Source organism: Bos indicus, chromosome 13 (assembly GCF_029378745.1).
Source record: "Bos indicus isolate NIAB-ARS_2022 breed Sahiwal x Tharparkar chromosome 13, NIAB-ARS_B.indTharparkar_mat_pri_1.0, whole genome shotgun sequence".
Classification (NCBI taxonomy): Eukaryota; Metazoa; Chordata; class Mammalia; order Artiodactyla; family Bovidae; genus Bos; species Bos indicus.
The window spans coordinates 33,857,866-33,884,557 of record NC_091772.1 but is presented as its reverse complement, the minus strand read 5'-3'; the positions used below and the strand labels follow the sequence as shown (position 1 = coordinate 33,884,557).

At 38.3% G+C, this 26,692-nt stretch overlaps 1 protein-coding gene, 1 non-coding gene and 1 pseudogene across 6 annotated transcripts in view; 2 read left to right on the top strand and 1 right to left on the bottom strand.

Annotated features, from left to right (window-relative positions):
- ZEB1 (zinc finger E-box binding homeobox 1) overlaps positions 1-26,692 on the top strand; it is a 196,806-nt gene that overhangs the window by 140,641 nt on the left and 29,473 nt on the right. For 3 of the 5 annotated variants that reach the window (XM_070800922.1, XM_070800919.1, XM_070800921.1), the window contains exons 2-3: positions 2,289-2,489; positions 21,449-21,511. In XM_070800922.1, coding sequence (XP_070657023.1) covers positions 2,289-2,489; positions 21,449-21,511 — 264 coding nt within the window. The remainder of the gene's footprint in view (positions 1-2,288; positions 2,490-21,448; positions 21,512-26,692) is intronic. The other 2 variants (XM_070800923.1, XM_070800920.1) reach the window with 1 other exon arrangement.
- LOC139186687 (small nucleolar RNA U109) lies at positions 6,389-6,511 on the top strand. Its single transcript, XR_011570360.1, has one exon. It is a non-coding gene; the product is annotated as a small nucleolar RNA U109 (small nucleolar RNA).
- LOC109567998 (deoxyuridine 5'-triphosphate nucleotidohydrolase, mitochondrial-like) lies at positions 13,709-14,254 on the bottom strand (annotated as a pseudogene).

The following is a 26,692-nucleotide window of genomic DNA, read 5'->3' as shown; positions in this document are numbered from 1 at the left end:
CACTAGAAAAAAGCTAAATTTTGTCTACAGATGATTGGTTAGATTATGTCTGTACAGTGAAATGCTGTGTAGCCATCCAGAGGAAAGTGATAAAGCTCAATAGGTCCTCACATAGAAAAGTTTCCAGGATATGTTATTATGTGGCCCAAAAACTACATGGCAAAACAGTATAATGTGACCCCATATGTGTTTAGATATCCATGCATACATTTATATATATAGGGTTTATATTAAATAAGAGAGTATAAGGTGAGGTCTGTTACTATTAAATAGTATAAAGTATATAAAATGGGTGGTACCAGGTGGTACTAGTGGTAAAGAATCCACCTGCTAATGTAGGACACAGGAGACAACGGTTCGATCCCTGGGTCAGGAAGATCCCTTGGAGGAGGACACGGCAACCCACTCCAATATTCTTACCTGGTGAATCCCGTGGACAGAATCTCTGCCAGAGGAGCCTGGCAGGCTGCAGTCTGTAGCATTGCAAGTGACTTAGAAGCAGCAGCAGCATCATATAAAATACTTAGTATCATGTCTGTGTGTGTAGTAGTCACTCAGTCGTGCCCAACTCTTTGCGACCCCATGGACTGCAGCCCACCAGGCTCCTCCGTCCACGGGATTCTCCAGGCAAGGATACTGGAGTGGGTTGCCATTTCCTTCTCCAAGTACCATGTCCACCTAGTGCATAAATTGATTAATAAACCTTGCTGTATTGTTACCTTGAAAGAATGGGTTGAGGAAGGAGAAATTGGAGGAGGGGGCTTTTACTAATTTTACATGTTTTGTATTGTGCGAATTTTTTACAGTGACATTATTACTTTTATATTAAAACTAGAGAGAAAACTATTTGCTCTGGGGAACGATCTGGGAAAATGTATTTATTCCAAAATATTAAAGACACAAGACTTGATATTTTTCCTCAGATATGGAAGAGTTCCTAATGTGAGTAGAAGGGTACCTGTGGCACTGTTTTGGACAGAGGGGTCTTCCTCAGGTCTGTCAAAGCAGTTTTGTAGACTTTTGGTTATTAGTTCCTGCCTTGACATACACGTCCCTACTTTTAGATTGTGTTTCTTCTTTTGTGTTCTTGGGTGTGTGTGTGTGTCTGTGTGTGTTTACATGCATGTCATTTAAGCATTTAGGTGATTATCTTCTTTCAAGAATGATTGGAAATGTTAAGGGAAAAATGGAAAGAATAACTGAAAGTGATTATTGTTTGGCTACACGAACAAAGCTTATTTTGTCCCCTTAAATTTTAGCAAGTAAGAATCACCCTGCAGATCGTTGAAAAGAGCTATTCCAGTGATCATATCCAATGAAGTTCTAAATAATTAATCCAATTAGAGTGACTATTACAAAGACTCTGGAGGAAAAAATATTGACTGGACTATATTATTTGTTTTGGTTCTGTGAGCTGAATTATTCATTCAGAATAATTATATATCTTTATAACGCTGGTGTTAAACTTTACTGAAGTTCATTGAAAAGGTAGAAAGGATGCCCATTTGAAAACTGAACATTAGGTTTCTTTTTTCAGAATGACTCACATATAAACATTACTTACATATAAATGTCACTTAAATCATGTCTGCGTTATGTGGAAATTTGGTAATATTGGGCGATTCTTTCTAAAGTTGGTATGGGATTAATGAAAATGCCTGGACCTAATTGACAATTTGAGAATACTGTTAAACTTGATGTTGCACTGCTGTTTTATTAGGGAAGATGAACTCTTCTCTTAAATGGTAGTACTTGAAAGATTTGAAGCTCTCATTCCGTATAAGCAGTATCATATAACATAAACTTGCTATACTGGAGAAGATGTTTGATGGAATGTTTAAGAACACAGAATATGGAGCCAGATTCCTGGGGTTCAAATCCCTGCCCTGCCACTTCCTAGATGGACAAGTGACCTTCCCCTGTGTCTTGGTTCCCACTTCTGTAAAATAGGGCTATAAGCAGTAGGCAGTAGATAGGTCCTCTGTTCGTACGGTTGCTAAAATGTTGCTGTAAGAATCAAATGAGTTACTCTTTATAAAACACCTGTACATACAATTAAGTGTTCACTAAGCATGGCTACTATTATTTGCCTTTTTTGTGTATCTAGTGAGTGCTGTATGTATGCATGTTATCAAATACATTAGTTGTTTACATTTTACAGTCTAAAATAAACTATTATTGAGTGACAATCTATTTTAAGCACTTCTTAAAATTTATTTTTACTAAGGTGTAAAAACTGGTTTTTATACTAGTTGGTTTTGATTGATTGTTTCTTGTTTGTATTACAGTTACAAATTATAATACTGTGGTAGAAACAAACTCAGATTCAGACGATGAAGACAAACTCCACATTGTGGAAGAAGAAAGCATCACAGATGCAGCCGACTGTGAAGGCGGCGTGCCAGACGATGACCTGCCCTCAGACCAGACAGTGTTGCCCGGGAGCAGCGCGAGAGAAGGGAGCACAAAGAGCTGCTGGGAGGACGATGGTGAGTTCAGCTTTTCTTGTAATATTCTATTCTCTGGGTTCTTTTTAAAAAGTGTATTAACGGAAATGATAAACTAGATGATAAGTTTGAAATGAATTACAGTTTATCATGTTAATCCAGTGGTTCCCAACCTTTTTGGCACCAGGGACCGGTTTCATGGAAGACATTTTTCCATGGACCAGTGTGTGTTGGGGGGCGGGTGTTTCTGGAGGATTCTCCTAAGGAGTGCGCAACCTAGATCCTTGCATGCACAATTCGCAGTAGGGTTCACACTCCTTTGAGAATCAACACAAGTGATGAGGATGGCTGTAAATACAGATGAAGCTTCACTCTTTGCCTGCCACTTACCTCCTCCTGTGCGGCCTGGTTCCTAAAAGGACCGGCTCCTTCTACTTACCAAAAAGTAATTTCTGAAGTAGAATAATAGTTATTTCAACCATACTTGCATTTAGTATATTGATCTATATAATATATTGAATTTTGTTAGTTTTTTATAAGCAGAATCAAGCTTTTCATACACTATCGATATAGTTAAACCTATCTAATTTCATATCATTACCTCAAATGAAGAATCTGTTTAGAAACCAACAAATTATATTTTTGTATTTTTGTTGTTGTTGTTCAGTCACTAAATCATGTCACACTTTGCGACCCCATGGACTTGCAGCTTGCCAGGCTTCCCTGTCCTTCTCCGTCTCCCAGAGTTTGCCCAAACTCGTGTCCTTTGAGCTGGTGTTGCCATCTAACCATCTCGTCCTCTGTCATCCCCTTCTCCTGCCTTCAATCTTTCCCAGCATCAGAGTCTTTTCCAATGAGTTGGCTCTTTGCATCAGGTGGCGAAAATATTGGAGCATCATCATCAGTCCTTCCAGTGAATATTCAGGGTTGATTTCCTTTAGGATTAACTCGTTTGATCTCCTTGCTATTCAAGGGACTCTCAAGAGTCTTCTCCAGCACCACAGTACAAAAGCATCAATTTTTCGGTGCTCAGCCTTCTTTGTGGTCCAACTCACATCTGTGTATGACTACTGGAAAAACCATAGCTTTGACTATCTGGACGTTTGTTGGCAAAGTGATGTCTCTGCTTTTTAATACACTGTCTAGATTTTGTCACAGCTTGTCTTCCAAGAAACAAGCATTTTTTTAAACTTCATGGCTGCAGTCACCATCCACAGTGATTTTGGAGCCCAAGAAAATAGTCTGTCACCGTTTCTGTTTTTTTTCCCATCTTTTGCCATAAAATGATGGGACTAGATGCCATGATCTTAGTTTTTTAATGTGGAGTTTTAAGCCAGCTTTTTTACTCTCCTCTTTCACCTTCATCAAGAGGCTATTTAATTCCTCTTCATTTTCTGCCATCCATGTCTTCAAAAGTAAATATCATATGAGATCATGCCTCCTAGGAATAATATAAAAAATGGATATGAGGCCAGTTATATGACTTTTCTTTTACTGAACCCATCCTGAGTGCTAGAGATCAGTGTTCTTTATTTTTACTTTTATTCTTTAGTGCAGATACACACAGTACCTTTATATAATCTAGTCTAGAACACATTCTCCAGAAGGAAGTTAAACATCTCTGACCTGTAGTTTCAAAAGGAACAATATGCAAACAGAATGACTTTGTCCACCTCTCCTAATCTCCACTGTCCCTCAAAGATCATGAGTAGTGATCAGGTCAGTGATTTATTTTCAAAGATTTTTTGTATTTTCTGAAAATAATTTTGTATGAGCCAGGAAACCCAAGTGTTTTTGTACTGTGATCTCTCTATCCTGAGTTTTGAGTTTCTTTTGCTTCTTGAACTTCATACTTTCTGGAAGAGAAGATCACAACTAATTCTCGTGTTCCTAGTTGCCTGTGGGATTTGAATCCAGACTATGCCACGTAGCAGACCAGAGCCCATGCAGCCCAACTTGACTGCACCCTCCTAGACTTGATTTGAGAGCTTCAGTTCTTCTTCAGTTTTTATCTTCTTGACATTTGGACCTTACATTGTCTAAACTCCTGTATTCAGTCTGGGTTAGGTGATATTTCTCCTGCTTTTTGTAAATATACTTTTGAAATCAGAGCAACCTGGAAGCTCCTTCTGAGTGACACTTTTCTTTTTTTTAATTTTCTTAAACTTTTCTTATGTAAAATATGAGTAGAGATTAAGGAGTTTTCTGGGCTGGCACATGTATAAGGCATCTGGGAAGCAGTAAAATAAGATAGTAACTTAATCCTTTATCAACTCTTTTTTAAAAAACTGTGAAGACCTCTGCTTCTAGGGAGATGAAATACATATTTTTCCATGTTTCTCGTGCTAAGTACAGCCAGACCCTCTGGATATTACATGTAGACAAACCCAAGAAGACTCTGGAAGGGGGAGAGAAGACAGGCAGATTTCCTAGGACCCAAGGAACAACACAGTCAGTAGTGAGTCCCTTGGGGATCAGAACCTCAACACTTGGTAAGAAGAAGGCTGTGCACACCAACTGCTCTAGTCCAGCCACAGGAAGAGTGCAGCCCTGCAACCCATGCCCACCAGTGGGGATCCCAGCCTTTGGCATCCACTGAGCAGAGCACACACACACCCTGCCGTGGTGATGTCAGAGACCAAGTAGGGAGATGGGGCTTTGCTCCCCCCTCAGCAGCAGTGACAACGGACACGCCCTGGAAACCATGCGGAAACCTGGCCTTCCATTCCTCCTCCCCACAGTGGTGGTAGGCGTCCTGCCCTCTCCTGCTGGGAAGCCTGGTGAGGACTCAAGGCTCCCACCCTGCACCACCCGTGATGTCAGTGGAAGCCACACGGGGCAGTGATAAGGCACCCTCGCCCCTCAGCCAGAGTGGAATCGGAAGAGCCTGGTGGGGGCCTAGATCCCACCCATTCAGCCATAAAGAGCAGGCCCTCTCCCCAGGCTGGAATAGAGGCTGAAGGAGGAGCCCAGACCTGCCCGCCATAGCCTGGAATGAGACGCTGAACACCTTCCCACAGGAGATCCAGGGTCTCTGTCTGCCAACAGAATAACTGAATGTCCCAGTGAAAGTGAAGTTGCTCAGTCGTGTCCGACTCTTTGTGACCCCATGGACTATAGCCTGCCAGGCTCCTCAGTCCGTGGAATTTTCCAGGCAAGAGTACTGGAGTGGATTGCCATTTCCTTCTCCAGGGGATCTTCCCAACCCAGGGATTGAACCCAGGTCTCCTGTATTGCAGGCAAATGCTTTATTGTCTGAGCCACCACGGAAGCCCCAAGTTTCATTCAAAACTCACTCATTGGAAAATTTCAACTGAAGTAGAAAAGACAGTCAACAAACACCAGCACTGAGGCGACAGAGATGCTAGAATTACCTGACACTGAGCGTCATGATAAAAGTGCTTCAGCTCCCAGTCGTGAGCATGCTTCAAATGAAAAGACACAGTCTTCACAAAGAAATGGAAAGTTTAGAACTGAAACATACAGAGCCTCAGTGCACAGACTCCATAGCCATGTGGGAGGACACAGGAGGAATCAGTGATGTGGCAGTGGGACTGGAGCCTGCATGAGCCCGTGTGAACAACAGAGCCAGACTGCAGAATGGAGCTGAGCCTGAGCCACTCCTCTGGGTGCCATGTGCCTGTCATCAAAATTCCAGGAGAACAAGATGAGCCTGAAAACTTATTCCAAGAAATAATGGCTGAAATTTTCCCAAATGCAGCAAAAAGACAGGATCCTGCATCCCAAACAGGATAAATCCAAGGAGACCCAGGTCACGGTGTATCATAAGCAAACTAAAGCCAAAGAAAGAATCCTGAAAGCAGAGAAGGGAGGTACATATACCTTTAGGGGGAAACAGTTTAAGTGCCAAAAATTTCTCATAGGAAATGACGGAGCCAGCCGGAAACAGGAGACCTCAAATGCTAAAGAAAAGAATTGTCTTGCACGTCGAAGTGTCTTCTCATTCCTGTGGAAGCGGGAATACATGCTACATTAAAAAAGGAGTTCTCAGGGCTGCCAGCCTTACAGTAGAAATTGAGTAGTAGTATATTTCTCCTGCATTAAAAAAAAAAAAATGTCAGCCCTGGGATTCTGTATCCTGAGAAGAGATCTTTCAAAGATGAAGAAGAAATCAAATGAAGGAATACGGAGGGGGTTTGTCCCCAGCACACCTTCCCTAAACGAATGTCTGAAAGCAGCCTCTCAATAAAAAGGAAATGACAGAAAAGAAATCTTGGGCCATCAGGAAGGAAGAAAGCACAATGATGAGAGTGAACATATGGCCACGTGCATATCCTTTTTTTCCCAGATTTTCTCAATTATGTGTGATGACAAAGTGGAAAACATGAGTAGGGGTCGATAAAATGAATGAAATGGAGCAAACGTCAATACTTTCTAATTTGTATTGTGTATAAGCTCCCTCAAGTTGTATTTGACCAAATCTTGTGATAAATTTGCTACCCAAGTCATAGGGGATTAAGAGTTGCACATTAATTCCTACCTGAACATAACTGTTGGTTCATTTGAGCCACAGTTGTTCAGTGTGCATTGTTTAGAGAACATGCTACGAAGATAGTGAAAACTAATTAAAACTGCTCTGAAAAATAAGCCCTCAATTTGAAGATACATTGATTTCATAAACAAGCTACATAAAGTTCTAGTTCTGGGCTTTACCTCACCTAGTTAAGTAAGTACATAAGGTTTATGTGTGTCACACTGTGTTCAGAACAGTCTTGCCTGACCAGTGGAACAAGCCAGTAAACGTAAAACCATTCCTCTGGTAAACAGTGGGAGTTTAAAATTTCATCTGCAAAAAGATGCACAGCCGATTTGCAGCCCTGCCCAGGGATGCAAGGCAGCCCAGACTTTTTGCTGGACTGTTGGTTCAGAATCCTCTGTAAATTAATTTAACTTCATGAATACCCAGGTTAGTAACTTTTAATGGTTCATTCAGTCGGTTACAATTAACCGGCCTTTAATCATGCATTCCACTGAAATTTTATGTAATGAAGCCTCAGAGCACTTCTACCCTTGAGTCGTTTTATGACTCTTCAGGATGGTCCTTGTGGCTGAATTTGAAAAATCATCTGTCACACTGGACCTGGTTGACCAAACCAGCCTGCTCCTGGAGCGGAAACAGAGCACTCGAGTTGTGACCAGAGGAGCAGGCACCCAGGGGCAGATGGCCCCCTGCCTGGGCCCCTTAGCTTCTGTTCTTTGGGGAGACCTGGCTCCACTGCTGCTCCGTGTTCTTTACTTTTTGGTGCATCCTATTAATCGACCACTACCCAAGGTAAAACAAACAAAAAACCAAAGAAGGAAAGCTACAGGAGCCACACTGTCTATGCCAGTTGGTTTCCTTAAAGACTAAAAAAAGGGGAACGGTAAAGAAAGCAGGCAATGACATTCAGCTGTGGCAGAGATCAGCACATGAAACTGGTACAGATTTGCAACCAGAGTACAAATTGTCAGTCTTAAGTGTACTGGGAAAATATGCTACCAAAATGTTAATTATGCCATAAATGCCTTTTAAAATCTTACCTGTGAATGAAGTCTCAAGTTAGGATCAAGTTCTTAGAAGGATTAAAGAGAAGCAATATTTTCATTATAAAACTAAATAAACTAAGACATGTTCACATCTAAGGATGAGATTTCTAGATTCATTAAGTCCTGTTGTCTTAAAAGACTTATAAACTTCACTTTTTTTTTGGTAGGAAATATAGTGTAACTTGGCAGTGTTCCAGCATATCATACTTATCTGACAAGAGCTTGTGGTTCAGCCAGAAGCTCTCATGCTTGTGTCAGTTAAACGTTTTTAAATATGTGTGCTCTTTCAGGACACCTGTTCATAGACCTTTTATTCTTTTAGCTTTTAAAAATTACATGAAACTAATCCAATGGTATACAGTATCATTTAATAGACTGGCTATTTCTTAATGCCTTAAAATGATCCCAAGTAAGAGTGATTTAACCGTTTTTTGGACTTGAAAATTTTTGACCTCTTATAGAAATGCACATGTTGACAAAAATGCCAAGTCAATGAAAACTTCTTTAAGGTAAAAACATATAAAAGTCTGATCTTACAGTTATAGCAATAAAGCTTTTTTGAATATAAGTTATAATAAAATGGCGGCTTAGACAGTAAAGAATCCACCTGCAATGCAGGAGACCCAGGTTTGATCCCCAGGTCAGGAAGATCTCCTGGAGAAGGGAATGGCAACCCACTTCAGTATTCTTGCCTGGAGAATTCCATGAACAGGGGAGCCTGGTGGACCACAGTCCATGTGGTCGCAAAGAGTTGGACACAATTAAGCAACTAACACTATAATAAAATACAGTAAACAATCTATGCAAAGAATGCCTCCGTCACTAAATAACTCAGTATTGAACCAAATTATCCTTGTCTCAAGATTTAGCCTGACCTACCCTTTGGAACCTTTTTCAACCAAAGGTGGTGTGTGATGTGGAAAAGCTCACCATGCGGCTTCTTGTCTTCTTTGTACTGCTGTGTCCCCTGAACGTCACTTTTGCATCTATAAGATGAAAAAACTGGGCCGAATGACCGCAGAGGTCTTATTTTAGCTCTGCTCATAACGGGATCCAACTCCATTTGCACTAAATGTGCAGCACTAACATTTGAGTGACTCTAAACGCCTAAGCATTATGAGGTGGCCCAGGGGGAGGAGTCTGGGCTCTACCTACAGTGGGAACCTCAGCTGTGCCCACTGCCCTCCTGAAAAATCCCAGCCAATCAGACGTGTGCCTGGATGGAGAGCAGTGTGTACAGCTCCTGTGTAGTCAGCTCTACAGCTCATGTTCCAAGTATTGATTTCCAAGTTACTTAGGTTCTTGTCTTCCCCACCCCCTTCAGTGTGTCATGTAATTCATTTGTAATACAGCTAGGTTCCCTTGCTAATGTCTGTATTTCATTTTGTATTCTGTCTGCTGGGTGATTTATTTGGGGGAGGAGGTGGATTGTTCTGTCTGTAAAGGTTCAGAAAGACACACTCAGACAAGTGTCACACACCCATTCCTGTCCCCGTTTTCCCTAATAAAAATGCTACTCACAGAAGACTCCATAATTTTGAAACTACTTTATGTGTATAGTATACTCTGAAATTGAACAAATAAGTAAATATGTTGAGGATAAGGAGACCCAGGTTTCTCACTGTCAGCAGTGAGAAAGGGGAAGAAAGGAGGCTGGGATAAACCCTGTGGTGTCTGATTGGAATCAGAGGTATTCGTGTGACCTCGTGGTTCTTAATGTCTATGAAGACAAATAAAAAAGTACACACGCCTACGTGCAGCTGTTAGTGCACATACGTGTCTCCCAGCTCTGTCTGCTGAGAAAGCAGGGCGGCAGTGACAGACAGTAGCAGTAAGCATATCCAGTGCCCAGATCTGGGGAATGACTGTGGCAAGGCTCCTTGCAGAAATGACTGATTCTGGAACCAAGGGAGAGTAAATGTAAGATAAGCCTGGAACATGAGTAAAAAAGGGCTAAAAAAAATTTATGAAGGCATATCAAGAGACACAAGAGCTAACTTAAAGGACTCCCCATGGCCAAATCTAGAACAATTTTGGCAGCAAAATAAATGGTAGTATTGGATTATAATCTATGAAGTGAAATAAATATCAATGCATCCATATGGATATAAGTACTTAAATACATGGAGGAGAAGGGAAAGCTCTTCCTTATAGTATAATTCTAGTTGTAAATTAAGAAATAATCAGGAGAGTGGAAAATCACCATTAGGCAAACACCTTGATAATTGTTGTGGGCAAGAGCCGTCAATGGGTGCTAAAGTTAGTGGGTGCCGGTAACATGAGAAAAAAGATACGTGCATAATCTCAAAGTATTTTCCCACCAGATAATTATAAAGAAAGGCATAATAACTGGTGTAAAGAAACCTGACAGAATCTTAACCAGGTGATGAAGGTTAATGCCACTTGCATCAGGTCATGCTGACCCCATGCCTTGACATTATAAATAGTGCTTCAGTGAACATAGGAGTACAGATATTTCTTGAGGTAGTAGTTTCTTTTCCTTCAGATACATACTCAGAAGTAGAATTTCTGGATCACATGGTAGTTCTGTTTTTAATTTTCTTGGGGCACCTCCATACTATTTTTCCTAGTAGCTGCCCCAGGTTACATTCCAAACAGTGCACCAGGGGTTCCCTTTTCTCCACATCACCAACACCTTGTCTGTTTGATGACAACCATTCTAACAGGTGTGAAGTGGCATCTCATTATGGTTTTGATTTGCATTTCCCTGATGAGAAGTGATTTTGAACACCTTCTCATGTGTATTTCTTTGCCATTTGTATGTCTTCTGGAAAAAAAAAAAAAACAACAGTCTACTCAGGTCCTTTGTGTGTGTGCTCAGTCACTAAGTCATGTCTGACTCTCTGCGACCCCATGAACTGTAGCCTTCCAGGCTCTTCTGTCCATGGGATTTCCAAGGCAAGAATACTGAAGTGGGTTGCCATCTCCTCCTCAGGGAATCTTCCTGACTGAGGGATCAAACCCACGTCTCCCACACTGGCAGGTGGATTCTTTACCACTGAGCCACCAGGGAAGCTCATTCAGGTCCTTTGCCCATTTTAAAATCATTACTTGCTTTTTTACTATCAAGTTGTAGAAGTTCCCTATGCATGTTGAATATTAACCCCTTTTCACTTGTATGCTTTGCAGATGCTTTCTTCTGCCACACAGTTTGCCTTTTCATTTTGTTGATCATTTCTTTTGCTGTGCAGAAGCTTTTTCAATTTGATGTATGCCTTTATTTATTTTTTTACTTGTGCTTTGGTGTCATATCTAGAAAATCACTGCCACGATCAATGTCAGGGAGTTTTTTCCCCTGTGTCTTCTTCCAGGATTTTTATGGTTTCATGCCTCACATTGAAGTCTTTAACCTGTTTCAAGCTAATGTTTGATAGTGATACGAGATAGGAGTCTAGCTTCATTCTTCTACATGTGACTGTCCAGTTTTTCCAACACCGTCGATTGAAGAGACCACCTTTTGCCTATTGAGCTTTCTTGGCTCCCTTGTCAAGTATTAGTTGACTTCAGTAATTACATGGGTTTATTTCCAGGCCTTTGATTCTTTTCCATTAGTCTGTGTGTTTTCAATGCCAGTACCACATGTTTTTATTACTATAGTTTTATAGTACAGTTTGAAATCAGGAAGTGTGATACCTCCAGCTTTGTTCTTATTACTCAAGATTGTTTTGGCTAGTCAGGATCTTTTGTAATTTCACATAAATTTTAGCATTTATCATTTATTTTCTGTTTCTGTAAAAAATGCTATTGGAATTTAGATGGGGATTGCATTGAATCTACAAATAGCTCTGGGTAGTATGGATATTTAACAGTATTAATTCTTCTAGTTCATGAACACAAGATATCTTTCCACTTATTTGTGTTTTCAATTTCTTTCATCAGTGTTTTACAGCTTTTTAATGAAACTGTGTTTTAATTTATTTTTTAATTGCAGGAAAATTGCCTCACAGCATTTAGTGCTTTTATTTCCTTGGTTAAATTTATTCATAAGTATTTTGTTAGTTTTGATGCTATTGTAAATAAGATTTCATCTATTTATTTATTTCTATTTCATATGGTTTCACTATATAGAAATGCAACTGATTTTGAATGTTGTTTTTTTTTAATCTGTATAGGTATTCTTTGATTTCTTACATTAGCATTTTATAGTTTCAAAATGCAGATCATTAACATGTTTTGAGAGACTTAAACCTCTTTCTTTCATTTTTGAAGGGAAAAACTATTGTGAATATTTTATTTTTAAGTTTCCATTTGTTCATTCTCATTAGGGTTACATGATTGGGCAATATGATTGATTTTTGTTTGTTGCCCTTGTATCCTGCAGACTTGCTAGTTCTAAACAGTCTTTGGAGATTCTTAAGATTTCTATGTAGACAGTCTTCTTTTCAAATTGGGGTAGTTTTTCTTCCTTTCTAGTCTGTATACCATTTATTTCTTTTTATTAGAAAATGCCAGGAGTGGTGAGAGTGGACATTTTCCCAATCTTAGAGGGAAAGTATGTGGTCTTTTGCTTTAAAGTATAATGTTAACTGTGGATTTATTGTAGATGTTCTTTATGAAACTATTCTCATTTCTAGTTTGTTGAGAGTTTTCATCATGAATAGATGTCAGATTTTTTCAATGCGTTTTCTGTGTCAGTTGATATGATCGTGTGGTTTTGCTTCTTCAGCCTGTTAACACAGTGAAATGCATTAATGGACTTTCCAATATTGAACTAGCTTTAGATTATCTGGAAAGCCCCTCTGAGTCATTGTGTTTTCATATATTGCTGAATATGACTTGGTAATTTTTTGTTGAAGAGTTTTGTGCCAGTGTTCATGAGAGATACTGGTCTATAGGTTGGTTGGTTTGTTTTTTGTAATATTGTAACATGGTTTTGGTATCAAGGTAATATGGGCCTCATAAAATTAATAGGAAAGTCTTCCTTTCTCTTCTGTTTTCTTAAAATATTATTTAAATTTAATGCTGTTTAGTAAATGTCTGGTAAAACTTAAAGTGGAAACCATGTGGACCTAGAATTTCTATTACTTGGGGGAGAAGATTTTAAACTACAAATTAAATTTTTAAAACAATTATAGGAATATTCAGATTAGCCATTTGGTCTTGGATGACTTGCAGTAGTTTCTAGTTTTTGAGGATATAGTCCATTTAAAAGTTTTCAAATTCATGTCTGTTAAGAGATGTTAACCTTACCAGACTGCTTTAAGGAAAATAGCTCACAATTACATAGCACTTACTGAGTGTCTGGTACAATACTAAGCACATACTGTAGTGATTTTATCTTCACAACTACCCTAACTACTGTTGTTATCCTCCAAATTTATATTTTATAAACTGGTTATGAACTGCCTCACAGATTTCATAATGGACATATAAAACTTTTCATTTAAGTGTAATTACAAACAACCTAATTTCTAGCACATTAAAAATGACATTTTTAAACACCATTCATATGTGAAATCCATAGCAATTTAATACCTTAATTTAATACTTCCATTAAAAAAAAAACATGAATAAGCTCTTCTTTTAAGAGTCAGAAATGTATATCTTAATGTTTACTTCTTGAACTCATAGCCCTTTTAATATCTTCTGGCTCTGCAGTGATCCCCTTTTCATTCCTGATACTAGAAATTTATAGCCTCCCTCATTTTTTGTCAGTCTTTCTTAATGTCTGTCATTGTTTTTGGTCTTTTCTTTTTTTTTTTTAAGCAAAGTCTTTATTTTCAAGAAAAAAGTACATTCTCATATCCTGTTTTTGGCATACGTTTTAATTACTTCCAGTGGAACCAAAGCCTCTTGAACCCCTTTCAGTGTCATCTAAAACTTGAACTTCCTCTATTTCTGGGTAAAATATCCGTTCACAAATGAGCTGTGCAATTCAAACTTTTGACTTCAAACTTCTCTTTGCCAAAATTAAACAGGACAACACCAACATTCCCTCTATAATCTTCATCTATGACACCAGCTCCTACATCTATGAAGGGTTCTGCTGCCAAGCCAGAACGAGGAGCCACTCTTCCATAGCACCCAGAAGGAAGGGCTATCTGAATGTCAGTTTCCACAAGCACTGTTTCCATCGTGGTACTGGGTAATCATAGGCACTGTACAGGTCGTAGCCCACAGCGCGCGCGGACCCCTTGGTTGGAGCTGTGGCGTGCAAAGCGGAGATGCATATCGCCTGCCTCTGTGGCCCAGGCCCGCTTGCTGGGGGAGACGACTTGTGCCTCTTGAGAGCAGGGCATGGCAGCCTAGAACGTGGGCATAAGAGGGAGCAGGGGGAACGAGAGAGAGAGAGAGAGAGAGAGAGAGAGAGAGAGAGAGAGCTGTTTTGGTCTTTTCAAAGAACTTTTTACCATTTTCTCTATTATTTTTCACTTTTATTGATTTCTGTTCTTAATACTTCTGAATTTATTTTTCTCCTCTTCTCCTCCTGTTTGCCATGGTAGCACAGAGTTTTTATTTGAGTCCTTATTTTGTAACATAGGCATTTAATAATGTAAATTACCCTTTAAGCAGTGTTTTTGGTACATTCCACAAATGTTGATATTTTGGTTTTCATTTTTCTCTTTGACCCATGGATTCCTTAGAAGTGTGTTAATTTCCAAAGTGTTCAGAAACTTTTTCCTCTTTCTCCTACATATCTAGTTTATATTCATTATGCTAAGAAAACATACTAGGCTGGCCAAAAAGTGTGTTGTTTTGGCCAACTCAGTACTTTAAATTATATTTAATTTGTTAAGTTTAGTTGTATGATCCTGGATGTGATCTGTCTTCCTGAATCTTTTATGTGCTTTTAAAAAGTACCAGGTTGAATGTTCTATAAATGTCAGTTGGTTCTAGTGGTTGTGAATGCTGCCTGGTTCTTTATATTGTTGCTGACTTTTTCTCTGCTTGTTCTGTCAGTTAATGTGAGGAGGAGTATTGAAGTCTCCAGTTACAATCATAGATCTGCTTTCTGTTCTCTCAGTCTCTTGATTTGAAGCTTTGCTAGTTTCACACATATTTAAGATGGTTATATCTTCTTGGTGAATGGACTTATCATTATAATGTTTCTCTATATCTCTGGTAATTTTCTTAGCTCTAAAGTCTACTTTAATGTTAAAATAATCACCCTATTTCCTTTTCATTAATGTTTGCATGGTATATCTTTTTCTATCCTTTTACTTTTAACATACCTATATCATTATATTTGAAATGACTTATTTGTAGAGAGCTATAGATGGAGCTTGGTTTTTAAAATCTGTCTCTTAATTGCCTTGTTTAGACCATTTATATTTAATATAACTTTTGGTATTTGGATTTAGGTTTATAATTGTATATTATTTGTTTTTCATTTTTTTCATTTTTCTATTCTTTTCCTGTCTTTTTTGGACCATTTGAATATGGCTTAGTATTCCATCTTCACTTATTTATTTCATTTTTGACTGTATCTCTTTGTACTGATGTTTTTAGTAGTTGCTCTATAGATTTGAATGTTACATACTTTGCACAGTCTACTTAGAATCAATGTTTTACTACCCCAAGTGAAATACAGAAACCGTGCACCCACATGGATGCCATTGCCCTCCTTCCTTTATATTGTAGTTGTATATGTAGTTGTCATTTCTTATATTCTCCTTCATTCCTGACATTTCAAGTTTCCCTCTAATATCATTTCCCCTTCTTTCTGAAGATCTTCCTGTAGCAATTCTTTTAGATAGGTCTCCTGGCCATGAACTCTGCTAGCTCTCTTTTATCTACTAATATCTTTCTTTTACCTCCAGTTCTGAAGTATGTTTTCACTGAATGTAAAATTTAGGGTTGAGAGACTTTTATTTTCTTTTAGCACTTTAAAACATTCCATTTCCTTATGGAATCCTAAATTCCTAATGATAAACTTACTGTCATTTCAATCATTGTTCCCTTATATTACATTTTCTCTTACTCTTTTCAAGTTTTGGGTTTTTTTTGTTGTTTGTTTTTGTTTTTGTTTTGCTTTCAGAGTTAGTTTGATGATATGGGCCTAGGTTTGGAGGGCTTTACCCTGTGAGATTCAGTTAACCTCTGAACCTATTAATTTGTGTCTTCTGTTAAATTTGGGAAGTTTTTAGACATAATTTTTTCAAATTTTTTTTTCTATATCATTCTCTTCTCTTTCTGTGACTTCAGTGACATGAAAGATACTTCCTTATTATCCTATGTATCTAAGACTTTCTTAGTCATTTACTCTGCTTTTCAGACTAGAAAATTTTCATTGATCTGTCATCAAGTTCACTATCCTCTTTCATCTCTATTTTGCTATTGAGCATATCAAGTGGGTTTTTAAATTTTTTGTTATTGTATTCTTCTAAAGTTGTATTTTGATTCTTTTTTTTATAGTTTCTATTTGCTGATGCAAGTTTGCTGAGACTTTCCTTCTACTCCTTTCAGGAATGTTCACCCTTAACTTCTTGGAGAACCTTTATAAAAGCTGTCCTGTAATTTCAACACCTGTGTTATCTCAGTGTTGCCACATTTTCCCACAGAAGCTGTGGTTTTCTTGGTTCTTTGCATGCCAAGTAATTTTGGATTGTATCCTGGACACTTTTGAGTATTATCTTATGAGACCCTTGTTGTTATTTAAATCCTGTGCAGAATTTTTGTACTTCTGGTTTAGCAGGCAATTCAGTGTATCAAGCTGTCAGTTCCAACCAGCTTTTTGTGGGTTGTAGTCCCAATATAAGTTGCGTTTTCAAGCCTTTGCAGTGCTCTTCAGATCTGTACCATGTGGAGTAATGATCTTATCCGACTCTTCAATTCTCAGAGTCTGTGATCAGAACCACATGAGGGACACTTGGGATGCACCCAGGGGTCCACAGACAGCTCTGTGCAGTTGCTTCCCCATGCTCCTCCTGCTCAGTGGTCTCCTCAGTATTTCCAGCTCCTCAGGACTCTCCTGTTCAGTCTTCTGTCCAAAATCCTGGGACTTTACTGCCGTACCTTATGCATACTTCCTGCAACTATGACTGTGAGAAGAGCTGCAGGAAGAAGTTCAGTGGACACACGTACCACCTTATGCATACTTCCTGCAACTATGACTGTGAGAAGAGCTGCAGGAAGAAGTTCAGTGGACACACGTACCACCCTCTTCAGGCTCTGCTCCTTCAGCTGGAGGAGAAGGTGCCCCTCCCTTGGCTTTTACGTACCTGGGGGCCCCTGCTTTCAGCATGGTCTCTCCCACTATGGGATGACCTGGGGGCTGGGACCCAAAATGAAAGATGGAAAAATGCATATTTCTCCCTTTCCTGCTCCCTAAACTGGAGGGCTTTTCTAGCATGCTTCTTCCATGCTTCAGTGTCCACATCCAGCTTTTGAACCGCCCTGAACCCAGGCTGCGGTGGGTGGAATCACTTCCAGCTCAGTGGCCCCCTCTTCTTCCTCTGCCTGCTCTGGTTCACCTTCCAGAGTCTTCACACTGCCCCTCCATGCATTCTCCCAGGTGTTGTGGCTGTGTCTGGTGGGACATACAGGTAGCCTATCTCCATCTTCACCAAAGCTGACTGCAGGCATGTTTTTTATTTACCATTGTCTACAGTAACAGGTTTTCCTGGAGGTTGTGAATTATATTTACTGGGAGGTTGATGGACAATTATACCAAAAATAGATTGATACATATGTAGAACCTAATGGATATAAGAAGGAAAAAGATGAAGCTGTCTGGAAACATTCTTAAAAAGTACACAGTGAAACAAACATTCCATCCTTAATCAAAGTTTGAATACTTTATGTTTGCATTAAGGAATTTCTCAATATTTGCTTTTTGGACAGTCTTACTGTAATAGGTTTCTCTCCTGTAACAGGGACAGTGGAGTGGGGCTAGCAGAGAGCAGGGTCAGGGAAGACTTACAAACTGAGAGACAGGTGAACTGAGCTTCAAAGAAGTCAGATTAGTAGCAGTTACTCAGATGAATGGGTAACAGCGTTCTAGCAGAGACCACAGATTTAAGAAAAAGGCAGGTCTAAATGTGCTTGGTGTGTGTGTCATCGAGAAAAAGACAGGAGCAGAAAAGGAGAATCTGACTCCCTTAGCCACTCACTGTGCCTTCTTAGCCGCTGCTACAAAATATCCCCACAGAAATATGTGTAATTGTTAGAAACATCTTGATATTAATTTCAGAAATGCAAGTTTTAGAATTTAGAATATGTGTTAAATTATCCTGTACTTTGAATTATCTTATCTCGCCATTGATAGTAGGCATCTGCATCTCTAATTAAAATCAACTGCATCTGTCATACTTGCTTTTACTTACTAGGAATTTCATTCTTCAGCAAAATGAACAGGTGCTGTCTACTTTGATATAAATGTGTGCTATTTGCCTTTGACTTTTTTAAAGTAAACTTTCAATTTTGAGATAATTACAGATTCACAAACAATTCATAGTTTTAAATTTACAAATAATACAGGGAGTCTGTGCACCTTTTACCCAGTTTCAAATGGTAACATCTTATAGAACTGTAGTACAGTATTGTAACCAGGATATTAATGTTGATACAGGTGAGATGCAGAGCATCCATGACCACAGGGCTCCCCACTTGCCTTCAAACAATCTGTCCTCTCCTCCTTTCCCCTCCTCCCCATCCTTAACCTTGGCAACCACTAAGCTATTCTCCATTTTTGTAAGTTTGTCATTTCGTTAATGTAATATAATTGGAATAATGCAGTATGTAATAACCTTTGGATTGGCTTTTTTCACTCTCCAAAATCTTTTGGTGACTCATTGAAGTTGTATGTATCAATAGTTTGTTCCTTTTTATTGCTGAGAAGCATTTCATGACTTTACTTCAGCTGTCTTTTGCCATTCTTTGAAAAACTGAAGTCTTGTTACTCAGAGTTTGTCCTTTAGATACTTGCTTTGGTATTTAGACTAAAAGCCAAACCCTCGGGAGCACTCTGGTTTTCCTTCCTAAGTTGCACTTAGATTGGTCAGTCATAATATGTTGACATTATAAGGTCTTATAGGAGAAAAAAAATCTTAGGAATAAGTAGATTCAGTTACTTTATTCCTCTTATATTTCTTAAAACTAGAAGTAAGGTCAGAACACATTAGGGAGAATGCTGCTTGAGAAATACTTAGAACACCCCCTGTTCCAAGATGCCCTCATGCCGTCCCTGGATGGAGCGGGGAGGGACTGCTGCAGGCAGTGAGTTTTGGGAGAGGAGGGTACCCACCTGACAGCCCGGCGCGAGCACCATTTCTGTTTCATTAGTTGACATGATTTTAGTTGTTGAACAAAAATTCTGCCCCCAATAAAGAGGGGATGATTGGAGCCTTCCAGGTTTCAAACTGGTAAATAAGCATTGGACCAGATTCTGACATGTTACATTCTCATGTAGGTAGCCTGGATGTCACTCCAGCAGAAGGAAAAATTTAATTGAATTGCAGACAGTGTTTAAGTTAGCTTTAACTGCAAGCAGTAAAATTAATAAGGTCCAAAATAACATTTTAAACTTTAAAGTCAGTGATACTGTGGGCTTTCCTGTGTTTAAGGGGTCCAGTGTGGGGTCCAGTGTTTAAGACTCTGCACTTCCACTGCAGCGGGCATGGGTTCAGTCCCTGGTCGGGGAAAGTTCCACATGCCATGTGGTACTGAAGAAAAAAAAAGAAACAAAAACTCCAAAATAAATAACCAAAATCAGTGTTACCTTCCACCTTAGCAAGTCCTAGCTCAGCCTGCTTCGGTTTTCATGTGAGGAGAATCAGCGAACACGCATATGCAGTAATAAATATATTGCTATCATAATTACCCACTTGGCACACTGTTTATTATTTTAGATTAAGTAGATGCTTTGGAGGAAGAGAAAAAAAATAAACATTGGAGACTTTCAGATGCTTAGCAAATACCAGTGTTTATCATAGAGTATTGTTAACATTTGACCAGGGATTTTTAAATTGTCATTTTGCTGATAGCAGATATAAAATCAGAATTCTTCAGCAGAAGTTAATCTCATCATTATCCACTTCAGACAGTGATTTTTATGCTGATCTAAAGAGGTTTATGCATATTTTAACTATCACATAATGATCTTTAAGTAGTAACATAAAAGTTAATGAGTATAGAAAATCTGCCAAATAAATCCACCCAGTAATCCAAGACACTTATAGAAATACATGCTTTAATGTGAGCACAGATTTTACTTGATTAGTGCTCTATTTCTCAATTCAATTATCAAACGAGGAAAATCTGAATCAAGATTTTTGATTGACATATTCAATGGGATTTGATGGGAGTGCAGATAACTACACAGTGTTTTAACGTGACTTTGTAAGTCTTCTGATCATAATTACATTATATACTCTGAAAGCAGTTTTTAACTTCTAATCTTTTGTATGTGCACACGTTCTTAATAAACTACTCAATAAATAAAATGTACCTAAATATATAAAGTTTACTTTCTGCTTGCCTAAATAATGTGCATGTTGACTCTGATCTTATCAGCTCATTACAAATATATAGGTGTCAGAGGTGGATAATGTGTGTTAGTCGCTCAGTCGTGTCTGACTCTCTGTGACCCTATGGACTGTAGCTCTTCAGGCTCCTCTGTCCATGGGATTCTGCAGGCAAGAATACTGGAGTGGGTTGCCATTCCCTTCCCTTCAATCCCTGGGTCGGGAAGATCCCGACCCAGGGATTGAACCCATGTCTCCCGTGTTGCAAGCAGATTCTTTACCATATGAGCCCAAGAGAAGGTGAATAATAGACATCTAAAATATTTATTGGCACCACTATTATCATTTGTTACTGCTTACTAGTAGTTACAATCATGAAGAGAGTGAAAGAAAAGGTATAGTCCTTAACCTGTTTGCTCTGGGCACACTGCAGGTTGTCAGGGACTCTGTCTATAGTGAGATAAGCCAGGGTGGAGGAGAGAGCGGGTTTTAGAGCCATTCAGACCTGCATTCATATTCCACCACCCAGTAGCTGTGTGTCCTTAGGCAGGTTCTGTAACCTCTTCAAGCCTCATGTTTTGGTGAGATTTTTTAATTTATAAAGAGATAGTTTATGAAGGTTAAAGGAAATGGGTTGATAAAGCACCTGGCACAGTGCCCAGCACATAGCAATTTGTGCTTCAGGGAAGAGATGGAAAAGGAGTCCTACTGCCTGTAGATAGAGCGCCTCTCCTAAAAAAAAAAAAATACATTAATAAAATCCTAGTACGCGTATAATTCTAATATATGTAGAAGTCCAGAATATATAAACATTTTCACTCATTTTGCTTCTCTAAAATATATGAGTTTTGTGAAGCTGCTTAATTTCCTTAAAAAGCTTTAGCTTAGTAGGACATGTTACTGTACTTATACAAGGGGGGGAAAAATCCAAATCAAATATAACCTAAAAGTTTCCTTTTCAGATTTATAGACGTTAAGTGTTGGTGAGAGGGGGGATCTGTTTTAAAGCTTTTGTTCTTTGATTTTTAGCAGGAAAGGAAGGACAAGAAATCCTGGGGCCGGAAGCTCGGGCAGATGAAGTGGGATGTGCAGGTACTCTTGCCTTTTTCTCAAGCACTATCATCTTTGAACAGCCTTTGTGTGACTGGTTTTTGCATTTGTGAGTTCTGCATTTAATCTGTTTCCTCCTCTTTATCTTGCCCCCCTTTAAATGTTTAAGTACCTAAGCATATGGGGCACTGTATGAAAAATTAGATGTTTATATTCTTTATAAATAGACTGCAAGCTTAGATATTCATATAATACAGGTATTCATCTGTAAGAATAACAAATATAATCTACATGTAATCCACAGAGTAAGTGTTTTAATGATAATTTAAACTTCTATCAGATTTTTACCATAGTTACAGAAATACAGATCTATTTTGAGTTTGATTATTAGTTACCAGGATCTACATGAAATTGCCCACAAGACTAAAAGCAGAAGAGAGAAAAAGAAGCAAATATCATGGGTTATCTAGAAACCAGATGAGAATTATGAATATTGATAAGTGAACATGTCACAGCAAACAAGAGAATACACTTTTTCTTACCATTTCTGTGATTGAAAAAGGCCAAAATGAAGTTGAAAGTGAAAGTCGCTCACTCGTGTCCAACTCTTTGCGACCCCATGGACCAGAGTCCATGGAATTCTCCAAGCCAAAATCTGGAGTGGGTAGCCTTTCCCTTCTCCAGGGGATCTTCCCAACCCAAAATGAAGTTGAATTATAGTAAACAAAGAAATTTGTTGCTTCTAGGTGACTATATTAGTACATATTCCCCGAGACTATTCCTCTATTATTGGATTCAAATCAGATTTAAGAAGCAAAAGAGTAAGTGCAAATCTTAAATCCAGATATTTCATATGATAATGTCCAATATATACCAGGCACTTATTACTTCTGATAAGGCAGTCTTCGAATGTAAACTTCAAAAAGAAATTCCAAATTATTAAAACATTTCCTCAAAATTCTGTACTTAAAAGTAGTATTACTGTATTCTGTATATTCAACCATAGATTAGATATTTCTATCATATAGTTTTAAATTTTCTTTGTTTCTTCTTTGGCTTAACATTTATAGTTTTTTGTTCTTTGCAATACATTTTAGGAGTATTCCACAGAGCCTTATAAATCACCTTGTGTTGTATAAGATGAGTGTATTTTGCAGTAATGTGTCAAAAATCGATTTTTACCTATAAGCATCAGCCCTCCCATACTTGTCAGTTCTATAAAACAAAGAGCAAGCCTTTGTACTCTTACTGAAAGTGCACTCCAAATTAATCAAATAATGGAATGTGTGATCATTTATGGTGCCACAGCCAAAGATTGTGTATTCTGCCTTTAACATGGTTGTGTTGAACTTGCATGAATAATGTATTCAGGTATGTATGCTTATTATCAAATATTTGTCAAGCTGACTTATACATTATATAAAGTATTTAAACTATATTTGTTGTTAGTAAAATAGTGTTAATGAGCACAGAAGAATGCTGTTCATTACTCTTCTATTTTATATTAAAATGTGACGACTCACATCACCAGAGTAGTAGAAGGTCTTCTGTAGAAGATCATTTGCGCTTTGAGGCAAAGTGCCAGCAAAAAAGACACCTAGAGTTCTGAGTTGACAGTATTTCACCTCACAGTTTGCTCTTTAGTACAAAAATGAAATTAATTCATGCTTTCAGTTTGAAGTACTGAGTGATACATAATTTCCCTCCCTCCCCAAAAATAGTCAGGTCTGGAAGGTAGTGTAACTGTACGTAAACTAGAGTTCCTGCTGAAATACAGCACCCCCGCCTCCAAAATAGTGGGGCCCTGTGTGTTACTTTCCTGGCACTCGGGGAGTTAGGAGAACACAAACGTTTAATAAAACTCTGATAAATGCAGTTTTCAGCAAAGAAGGGTGGAAATTGGCTGTTTGAGACTTGAGAGCAGTTCCACTTTGAAGTCCGGCTTCACCGTTGCTTGTGTTACTTCCTTCACTTCCAGGGAATAATGTGCTGACAAAGTAAACAAAACCATGGCAAGAGGCCACCATCATTAGTTTAGAACCTTGTCAGCTCCTTTCTCAAGCTGACTTCTTCTGCAGTTCAGGAAGTGAAGAGAACTACAGTCTCAGCTTAGTATTCAGGGAGTGAAAAGGTCACCCAAACAGCCTTTGTTCTTCTAAGCATCCTTTCTTTGTTTATTTAGCTGATACTTGTGCAAAGTTTCAAAATTGGAGGATAAAGATTGGCGGAACCCTAACTATCCTTTATTCTGATGGGAGTAAAACACTGATAGCCTCATAAAAATGTTATTTAGCCTTTATATTAAATGTTTGTCTCTCTAACCTTGCTTTGTATAATTTGTGATTATAACCCTACAATTGTACACTTTGACCAATGATTATAATCCTATAATTCTATACTGTGACAGTTCGTTCAGAGTTTTGTCACACCTGAAAAACCAAATTGTCATCATATTCTCTGTATTTGCTCATCTCTTTAATATTTAAACACATGCAATTTATTAGTCTTAAGACTAGGAATTTTGCTTTATAATAGACCTTTTCACCACATGTACTTCCAAGCACTTTTAGTTTTAGGGGTAAATCTGAGGAATGTCTGGTCTTAGCTTGAAATTGGCTTGGTAAGTACAGGTTCATGGAAAACATGTACTTTAGTTGGAAAGAGCCCAGCTTTCGATAGCAGACCCCCAATACTGAGTCATCTGCTCTAGTTCAGTGTTCACCTTGCAGGACTGCTTTGAAGAAAACATAACAGTTACAGAGCACTTACTATGTGCCTGGTACAGTACTAAACACATACTGTGTTAATTCATTTAAGCCTCCCAACTATCCTAGGACATACTGTTACTATCCTCCAGATTTTATATTATACAGACGGATTATGTGTTGCCTCCCAGGAGTCTGATGGACATACAGAATTCTCCACTTTAATAAGTACAGTTGACCCCTGAACAACACAGGATTGAATGGTGCAGGTCCACATACACACATATTTTATTTAATAATAAATACTGCAGTGCTTCACAGTCTGGGGTTGGCCAACTCCGAGGATGTGGAATCATATACAGTGAGGGCTGACTCTTTAAGTTATACATGGATTTTCCACCACTGGAAGGTCAGTACCCCTAAACCTCATGTTTTAAGGGTCAGATGTAGTTACAGCCTATTATCTGACAGATTAAAAATGAGATTTCTAACATCACTGTTATATTTGAAATCAACAGCAATTTAATACCATTTATTTTTTAAATATGAATACCTCTTTGAGAGTCAGAAATGTTACATCATAATGTTTACTCCCTGAACTAATATAGAATTTAATGCTAACCAGTGTATTTCCTCTTCGAAGATACTTTGATCAACTGTCGTTTTTTTGCAAGAAAAACATATATATATATTGAAATTTAACTTTCTGTTTAGTTTCCAGGGACTATATGGCTCCTAGATTTTTTAAAATTTATGGATTGATTTATCCTATGATCACTGATCACAACATACATGACAAATTTTAATACTACAGTTTACCCTTGAACAACCTAGGGGTTGGGGCGCCAACCCCTCTGCCCAGTCAGAATCCACATACAACTTACAGTGAGCCCTCCTGAGTACCCAGCTCCTCCGTACACAGAGCCCCTCTCTGTCTGCTGTTCCACATCCATGGACACAACCGACCGTGGAGCATGGAGAACTGTAGTATTCACTACTGAACACATCCAGTACAAGAGGACCCATGCAGTTCAAAACTGTGTTGTTCAGGGGTCAACTACTCATTAAAGTAAAATGTTACTGGAAATGAGATTAAAGGAGCCAAAGTATTTTTTAATTAGCCCATAATCAGTAGTTTAATGTCGCTTATTCTAGAAGAAAGAGTGTGGAGCATTAATTCTGTTTCTGGCTTTTCTTTAGCTCTGAGAGAACTTTATTCTCATAAGTAAAAAGATGAAATCAGTTTTTTCTCATAAATGATTTATTAAATTCTTTATACATCTTCAGAACTATATGCAAAGAATTATGGTTATCTATTAAGAAGAATATTTTAATGACTTGTCAATGATCAGTTCTATTAAATGCGCCTTCAGTTCTGTTGAAAGCAAAAATTCAGAGCCACCTATTTCACTAAAGGATTTATTTCTCAGTCACCAGAATCACTCAGGCCCTCACTTCCTTGGGTGTATACCAAAAGGTTTCACCCATACTTACTTACCAAAAGGCTAATGATGTCTGTTCTGACTTTTGCTACTTGTTTACCCTCACTTAGAGGCACCTTGTGTAATATATTCAGAAATGGTTGGGAATATTGAAATATTGCTAATCAGTACCTTTTGTCAATACATTTTAAAATAAAAATTCTTTTAATACCTGAGCTAAGTATATTTTGATCCGTTTCTTAGAGCTATAAACTTATTAGTTCATTCAATTTCTGGAAAATTTGTACCTAATAACCTTACTAGTGAAACCAATTATCACTGTTAGACCATCAGCCAAGTCAGACTTTCTGGCAGAAAAATAAAGTGTGTCTTCATTTTTCTAATTAAAATGAATGTGTTGATACACATTTTGAGGGATTTCATAAAATTTTTTCTATTAATATGAAGAATATACAATTTATAATGAGGAACGCATAAAGTATAAATAAATACTTCTTTAAAATAGATTATTCAACAATGAGGTTAAGGTTATTTAGATCTAATCTAATTATTATGAATTATAAAAATCTTTGTTATAAAAAGTTATAAAAATCTTTGTCTCCAAATGAGTATCTTTACAACCAGTGTATAGATAAGATTATAACTTATTAAAGACATAAGATTCATGTATAAAATACATACTACATATGTAATTCTGAACAATGTACACTACTTAAAACTTCATCATTCCATCATCTAGGATATATTTAACTACTGCTGCTGCTAAGTCGCTTCAGTCATGTCCGACTCTTTGCGACCCCATAGATGGCAGCTCACCAGGCTCCCCTGTCCCTGGGATTCTCCAGGCAAGAATACTGGAGTGGGTTGCCATTTCCTTCTCCAGTGTGTGAAAGTGAAAAGTGAAAGGGAAGTCGCTCAGTCGTGTCTGACTCTTAGCGACCCCATGGACTGCAGCCTACCAGGCTCCTCTGTCCATGGGATTTTCCAGGCAAGAGTGCTGGAGTGGGGTGCCATTGCCTTATCCATTTAGCTACTAGGCTATAGAAAATATAAACATTTTGAAAGTGGAGAATATT